General features: G+C 39.4%; 1 protein-coding gene across 1 annotated transcript; it reads right to left on the reverse strand.

Moving 5' to 3' along the window:
• Positions 1–50: 50 nt before the first annotated feature.
• LOC123511982 (uncharacterized protein K02A2.6-like) lies at positions 51–3635 on the reverse strand. Its single transcript, XM_045268091.1, has 3 exons — positions 2553–3635; positions 1036–1281; positions 51–578 (listed from the first exon to the last, which is right to left on the reverse strand). Exons 1-3 carry the CDS (start codon positions 3633–3635, stop codon positions 51–53), a joined length of 1857 nt encoding a protein of 618 aa, XP_045124026.1.
• Between the last annotated feature and the right edge of the window lie 4288 nt (positions 3636–7923).

Raw genomic sequence — 7923 nt, forward strand, 5'->3', positions numbered from 1 at the left:
TATATATACAAGTACTCTATACTCAATTCCTACCTAACTGACAGATACATCTATGTATATGTTAACCTATCTACAGGTTTTCTGAGTCTAGTAGATCGACGAAGTGGTTCAGGTTCCCTCAGTGACTCGGTGTCCATAGCATCAGCAGGAGTCTCAGCTTCTTGGTTTGAAATGCCGGAGGATTCGCTCTGGTTCACATCATCAGCGTCCAGAGAGGAGGGATTCTGGGATTTCTCTTCGGCAGATGAAGGTAGACGCGTCTTAGCAGGCTGTCCTCTAGGTGTAGGTGCCAGATCCCCAGTCGAGACCGTTGATTCCCTACCGTCAGGAAAACGAACCTTTGCATAATGGGGAGTGGCACTCACGAGGTCAACATCTTCTACAAGAGGATCAGATTTCGAGTTCCGAACAAATTTTCGTAAAAGTACTGGGCCGGGGGATGTCAGCCAAGAGGGGAGAGAATAGCCATTGGACGATTTCCTATGAAAGGAGAACAATCTCTCATGGGGTGTCTGATTAGTTGTAGTGCAAAGAAGAGATCTGATGGAATGGAGGGCATGATCTAATACTAGTTCCCACTGAGATTCATGAATTTTACGGGATCTGATTGCCAACTTAACAGCTTTCCATATAACTCCGTTCTCTCTCTCACTGAGCGTTTCCCTGGGGATGATAAGGAGTTGAATGAGTCATAACGACACCATGTTCCATGAGAAATTGTTGAACTTCTCGTGACATAAACTGTGCTCCTCTGTCTGAGTGAACAGAAGAAGGATATCCAAACAATGAGAATATCTTGTGGAAACAGGAAATTACGGTCTGTGCAGACATGTCTTGACAAGGAATGGCAAAAGGAAATCTAGAATATTCGTCAATGGCTGTGAATATATACTTGTTTCGAGTACATGAAGGTTTAGGACCCATGAAGTCTATAGACAACCTGTCAAAACAATTCAAGGCATTAATAAGTCTGGCTTTCGGTTTTCTAAAGAATTTAGGTTTCAACTCAGAACAAATAGAACATTGATTACAAACTCTCTTCACATCTTCCAAGGAGAAAGGCAAATTCTTAGTTCTGACAAAGTGATAGAGTCTCGTAATTCCAGGGTGACAAAGTGAAACATGAATATCTTCAAGTGAGGCAGGTGAAGAGGCTGAAGCAGTGACGCAAGATCGAGACAGAGTGTCACAAGGGATGTTATCAAGACCAGGGCGGTAGTGAATGTCAAAGCAGTACTCTGAGAGTTCTAGTCTCCAACGCATAATTTTGTCGTTCTTGATCTTGGAAGAGTGTTTCATATCAAACATAAAAGACACAGCTTGTTGGTCAGTCAAAATTGTGAATCTCCTTCCCAAAAGAAACAACCTCCACTTACGCAAGGCTTCAATAACTGACATAGCCTCCCTTTCCACAGCAGGTTGTCGCTTTTCAGATGAAGTCAGGGTCCTTGAAAAGAAAGCCACAGGTTTACCTAACTGGGAAAGGGTAGCGGCTAGTGAGGTACCGGAGGCGTCAGTCTCTACCAGCAAAGGCAAATCCTCATTAAATGCAGTGACAGAAGCCTGGCATATTTCATCTTTTAATTCATAGAAACACTTGACTGCTGAATAGTCTAAGGGAAAGTTATCTGATTTCAAAAGAGGTTGAATCCTATTTGAGTAATTTGGGATCCATTGCGAGTAGTACGACAGCAATCCTAGTGTGCGTTTCAAAGAAGCAGCGTTAGTGGGAATAGGCAATTCTGTAAGGGGTCTCAAACGTTCAGGGTCTGGACTAAGTTTTCCATCGGAGATTAAGTACCCCAAGTAGTTTATAGTTCTCAAACTGTACTTGCACTTGTCTTCATTTAAAGTGAGATTGTATTTTGAAGCAACTTTTCTGAAACGAGTAAGATTGCTATCATGTTCTTCTGGGTTACTTCCACATACTATAACATCATCAATGTAAGCATAAGTAGAGGTCAAGTTATTATCATTAATTAATTGAGTAATGACCCTTTGGAATACTGCAACACTGTTAGTGAGACCGAAAGGAATGCGGTTGTATTGATATAATTGCCCATCGGCCTCAAAGGCGGTATACACTTTTCATTATCCCTAAGTGGAATTTGGTAGTAAGCGCTCTTGAGATCTAACTTACTAAATACTTTATATTTAGCAAGATTGTGTACCATTTCATTAATTTTAGGGAAAGGATAGGCGTCTAACTGTGTGAAGCGATTAATGGTAGTAGAGTAATCAACAACCATGCGTTGTCTATGCCTCTCATCTTTTGTAACGAGCACCTGAGCTCGCCAAGGGGACTGGCTTTCTTCGATGATTCCTTTCTCTAGTAAACATCTCACTTCCTTCCGAATGAAATCTCGATCCAATTTACTGTACTGGCGACTAGGTGAAGAGATAGGCTTACAATCACTTGTTAAATTTGGGAATAATGAAGGAGGATTTACTTTCATTACGTTAACACCACATACTGTAAGTTTCTGCTTAGGACCTTGCAAATTGAACTCCACTGACTTATGCATTTCCATGAAATCTTGACCTAAAATTACCTTAGCACATAACTGGGGAAGTACAGAGAATTTAAAGTGAGGGTAACTGAAATTTCGGACCTCCAAATCAACGACACAATGCCCTAGAGTTGTAGCAATATCAGATGAGGCTAAAACTATTTGTTCTTTGGAAGACTTTACAGGAACCTCCAATAATTTAGTGACACAAGGATGCAAGAAACTAGACGTACTCCCACTATCCACAAGAGCAGTCAAACTAACACCGTTGACTCTTACGTTCATTGTGGTGCGATGTGGAGGGTCAGGCAACCCGGAAGCGCAGATGGTACTGGCAGCAACCTCATTTCTTGAGTAGGTAGTCTTGGGTGCTTTACAAGCTTTGCCGAAGTGACCCTTCTTTCCACACTTGAAGCAGTCGACGTTCCTAGCGGGGCACCGCTGGCGAGGGTGGCGAGGGTTTCCACAGAAGTAGCACATACTCTTGCTAGCAGCTGCACTGGTTTCTTCAGCCCTTTCCGCCTGAGGATCCATGTCGCTACGTTTAGGAGGAGCAGAGATCGAAGAAGCAGATGAAAGGTTGCCAAGCGAAGTAGGGGTCACATAAGTCTCTGCATTCCGTTGGGCTGAATCTAGACTTCTTGCGAGTTGCACAGATTCGTCCAGAGTAAGACTGTCTTTCTCCAGCAGTCTTTGACGTATCATCGGTGACTGCAGGCCAGTTATGAACGCATCGCGGATGGATTCTTGAGTATACGTATCAGAGGTGACAGCTTTAAATCTGCAGTCTTTCGACAACAACTTCAGAGAGCGAAGAAACTGATCAATTGACTCGCCACTCACTTGCTTCCTGGTCGCTAATTGATGTCTGGCGAAGATCACGTTTGTAGGCTTCACATAAATGGCTTTCAATACTTCTACGGCGTCGGTGTAGCTCTGGCAGTCGGAGATGTGGTTGTAGACTGAAGGAGAGACGTGATTGACGAGTAGTTTCAGCTTGTCAGGAGCAGGATCTCCGCTCAAGCTGTCCAAGAAGTTCTTAAATGTGCAATACCAATGCTCCCATTCAGCCGGCGTCGTGTCTTGTGATCCCTCGAAGCGATCCGGACGTAGAAGTTTCTCCATCACTGGCTTAGGTGAAGCAGAGGAAGAGTTTCGTTGAATAAATTGTAGTGGGTGTAGAAATAGTTGGCCTTCCTTGACATAAGGCTTTATTCAACGAAACTACAACTTGGGTGTTACTGGATGGAGCGCCAAATCCGATCTGCCTCAAGTAGGCACCGAGGGTTTACATATCACATGTGGATGAGATAATGAAGCAGTCGAATGAAGCTACGAACGTAGACTACCGTAATGAACAAGACTAAGTGAAATGCTTCGAATACAATAGTACTTTCCCGAATATAAACCACCACAAGTACTATTTTTTTAAGTGTTTTTAAAGCATATTTAGAATCTTAATCACTTTATTTTTATACTTATCACTAGAAACACGTGGAAGTTGATGATAATAATGTAAAAAATTAAACTAAAATGCATTGTTTTATAAAGTACATTTCTATACCTATTATTAGAAACACGTGAAAAGGAATGACAATAATGCAAAAACAAAACAAAAAGTCCATTATTTTATTAAGTCTATTTCAAGCACATTTGGACTTTACACTATTTATATACCCATTATTAGAAACACACGTAATAGTTAATGGTAATACTGCACATAAGTTACCGGTGACTATTTTTTGTCTACCATTTTCCCTCAGTGTTGCGGCACGAGCGAGTAATTAACCTGTTGCAATTAATTTTACCTGGCCATTGAAAAAAAAAAAAACTAAAAAATGAAGGTGTAGCTGTTTGACTGACGTTTATATATATAACTCCTCCAGGCTGTAGGTCAAGACAGGTCGTAGGAGAGAGAGAGAGAGAGAGAGAGAGAGAGAGAAGGAAGGGGTGGAGGTTAAATATTGGATGGAAAAGGAAGGAGGACTAGGGATCTCTCTCTCTCTCTCTCTCTCTCTCTCTCTCTCTCTCTCTCTCTCTCTCTCTCTCTTCTATAACCTGTCTTGGGAGAGAGAGAGAGAGAGAGAGAGAGAGAGAGAGAAGAGAGCTCTCTCTCTCTCTCTCTTTCTCTCTCTCTCTCTCTCTCTCTCTCTCTCTCTCTCTCTCTCTCTCTCTCTCTCTCTCTCTCTCTCTCTCTCTCTCTCTATATAGCCTGTTTTGGGAGAGAGAGAGAGAATAAAACGAGCTCTCTCTCTCTCTCTCTCTCTCTCTCTCTCTCTCTCTCTCTCTCTCTCTCTCTCTCTCTCTCTCTCTCTCTCTCTCTCTCTCTCTCTCTCTCTCTCTCTCTCTCTCTCTCTCTCTCTCTCTCTCTCTCTCTCTCTCTCTCTCTCTCTCTCTCTCTCTCTCTCTCTCTCTCTCTCTCTCTCTCTCTCTCTCTCTCTCTCTCTCTCTCTCTCTCTCTCTCTCTCTCTCTCTCTCTCTCTCTCTCTCTCTCTCTCTCAGGCGCCTGTTAGGAATTACACGAGGCCCATAACAGTAACACCAGACTCCCGCGGTATAGTTGGCTGCATTACAAACACTGCCCAGAATTACCATCAATAATACCACCACCACCACCACCACCACCACCACCGCCGTCTCTCACTCGTGTCATAACTTCTGTGGCCAAACTCCTCTTGTTAATTAGCGTGATAATAATGATAAGCCAATAAATAGTGACGTTATGTGTTTTTTTTTTAATCTTTTCTTCAATGGTTGTTTTAATGAGAGATTGGTTTCCTTTTTACCGTTTATTTACTTACGAGTCTGTTTGTTTGTTGGTGTTAAGTTAGTGTTATTTGGTTTGTTTTTGTTTGGTAGATGTTTTCATGAGTTTTGTTTTTACGGGTTTATTTATTTACGAGACTGATTATTTCCTTTGTTTATTTTTATTCATGTTTGAAAGTTTTGGGTTATTTTTTAAAGTTGTCAAGCTTTTGTTTTTGTTGTTGTTGTTGTTGTTTTTGTGAAGTTGTGAAGTGTAAGGAGTTGTTTTTCTCTTGTTTTTGTTGTTCTTATTGTTGCTGTTGTTTTCATTATTGTCATCGTTGTTGTTCTTGTTACTGTTGTTGTGAAGTTTTGAAGTGTGAACAGTTATTATTTTTTCTTGTTGCTTTTGTTGTTATTTTTTTTATTGGTGTTGTTGTTGATTTGTATTACTGTTATGTGAATTGTGAATTATAAGTTATTGTCGTGTTTGTGGGTCTTATTGTTATTATTTGTATCATCTTCGCTTTTGTTATTCTTGTTACTGTTGTTGTTACGTCATTTTTTGCTTTAGTTGAACATTTTATTATTACTGTTTTTGTTGTTATTGTTTCTGTTGAATTATTTTTATTATCGTCGTTTTTTTTGTCATTTTTCTTAGTGCTTTTGTTATGTAAGTTTATTTTACTTGTTTATATTTCTGCTGTCAATATTTGTTGTTATAATCATTGCCATTATCATTCTTATTGTTACTATTATTATTTTTGCCATCACCATTATTATTCCTACTGTTATTGATACCGTTCCAGCACTAACAGTTCCAGTAGTAGTTGCGTTCCTAACTCAACAATATTTTCCCGACTTTGATTCCAAAATTTGTAGTACAGAATCACCAAAGTGCGTTCCTGTGTCCTGTGTTTACATAGTGAGAGGAGAGAGAGCCGGTGTTGCCATTTCGGTGGTCGTGTGTTTCGTAATGAGGGATTTGCTGCAAAAAAACTGCGTCCCTACACTTTTTTGCATCCGAAATTCTGATATTGTGATTGGTTTCCGCCTTGAAATAGTTTGTGGGTTAAAATTTTCCATGTACCTTTCTCTCTCTCTCTCTCTCTCTCTCTCTCTCTCTCTCTCTCTCTCTCTCTCTCTCTCTCTCTCTCTCTCTCTCTCTCTCTCTCTCTCTCTCTCTCTCTCTCTCTCTCTCTCTCTCTCTCTCTCACCTTTATCGAGTGGGTGAATCTTGCATAATACATTTTGTAAATAACCTTTGCACTACTTAGGTAAAGGCCAGAAGGAGGAGGAGGAGGAGGAGGAGGAGGAGGAGAAAGAAGAAGAAGAAGAAGAAGAGGAGGAGGAGGAGGAGGAGGAGGAGGAGGAGGAGGAGGAGGAAGAGGAAGAGAAAAAGAAAAAGGAATAAAAAGAGGAAGAGGAGGAGGAGGAGTAATTAGAAGAAGAAAAGAAGAAAAGATGATAATGATGATGAGGAGGAGGAAGTGAACAAAATCCCATAAAAACAAAACGTTGGTAAAATATTCATAATAACACAAAAAAAAAAAAACATCTAAAACATACAAAAAAAAAGAAAACGGAAAATTATGAATGAGGTAAAAAGTAATCATAGAATCAGGAAGACGGGAAGGAAAATGAAATAGAGGAATGAAAACCGATGCGAAATTAATTACAGAGACGCACATGAAGGCAAGGGATACCAAAGAAAATCAGAAATAAAGCAAGCGATAAAAAGAGGAAGAGGGGGAAGGCAATAACAAGTAGGAAGTCAAGGTCACAATGCGAAGTGAGGCCAAATTAGATTACCTTATCGAACCAATGAGAGAGAGAGAGAGAGAAACAGACAGACATACAGACAGACACAAATAGACAGACAGATAGATTAACAGACAGACAGATATATAGAGATAGACAGAAAAGCATAGACAGATAGACTGAGAGACAGAGAGAAAGACACAGACAGACAGAGACAGAGACACAGAAGGCAAAGTGACAGACGTAGATAAACTAAAAGAAAAAAAAAAAAAAAAAAAATATGAGAAGTAAAAAGGAGATATAAAAATTGGCATTATGAATAAGAAAATAGAAAATATGAAAACGGACAGACAGACAGACAAACAGATAGAAACATTGAAAAGAAATAGAAAGAAATATGAAATGAGTACAAACAAAATAAAGGAAGAATAAGGATAATAGGAAATATGAAAACAAAGATAAAGAATAGGAAAACATGAAGACAGAGAGACAAATGGATGGAAACAGTAAAACAAAAATGTGCAAAGGCAAATATGAAACAATTACAAACGAAATGAAAGAAAAATAAATAAGAGAAAATGGAATAGGTAATTATTTTGAGACGTGAAGTGTGCAAAAAGGAGTAAAAAAAATGTGCCGTAAATTACAAAAGGAAGTAAAAAATGTGCTTTAAGTTACAAAAAGAGTAGAAAATTTGCCTTAAGTTACAAAAAAGGGGTAAAAAAATGTGCCTTAAGTTACAAAAAGAGAAAAAATGTGCCTTAAGTTACAAAAAAGGGGTACAAAAAAATGTGCCTTAAGTTACAAAAAGATGTAAAAAATGTGTCTTAAGTTACAAAAAAGAGTAAAAAATGTGCCTTAAGTTACAAAAAGCGGTACAAAAAAATGTGCCTTGAGTTACAAAAAA

Source organism: Portunus trituberculatus, chromosome 32 (genome assembly GCF_017591435.1).
Source record: "Portunus trituberculatus isolate SZX2019 chromosome 32, ASM1759143v1, whole genome shotgun sequence".
NCBI lineage: Eukaryota > Metazoa > Arthropoda > Malacostraca > Decapoda > Portunidae > Portunus > Portunus trituberculatus.

What these genes read in the sequence shown, in the direction of transcription:
- LOC123511982 (XM_045268091.1), bottom strand. Translation starts at nt 3,635, where the DNA reads ATGGAGAAACTTCTACGTCCGGATCGCTTCGAGGGATCACAAGACACG. An exon ending in TTCCCCAGTTATGTGCTAAG is followed by an intron (nt 1,282 to 2,552) that starts GTAATTTTAGGT and finishes CACTCTTCCAAG; the next exon opens with ATCAAGAACGACAAAATTAT. An exon ending in CCTTGGAAGATGTGAAGAGA is followed by an intron (nt 579 to 1,035) that starts GTTTGTAATCAA and finishes CATGAATCTCAG; the next exon opens with TGGGAACTAGTATTAGATCA.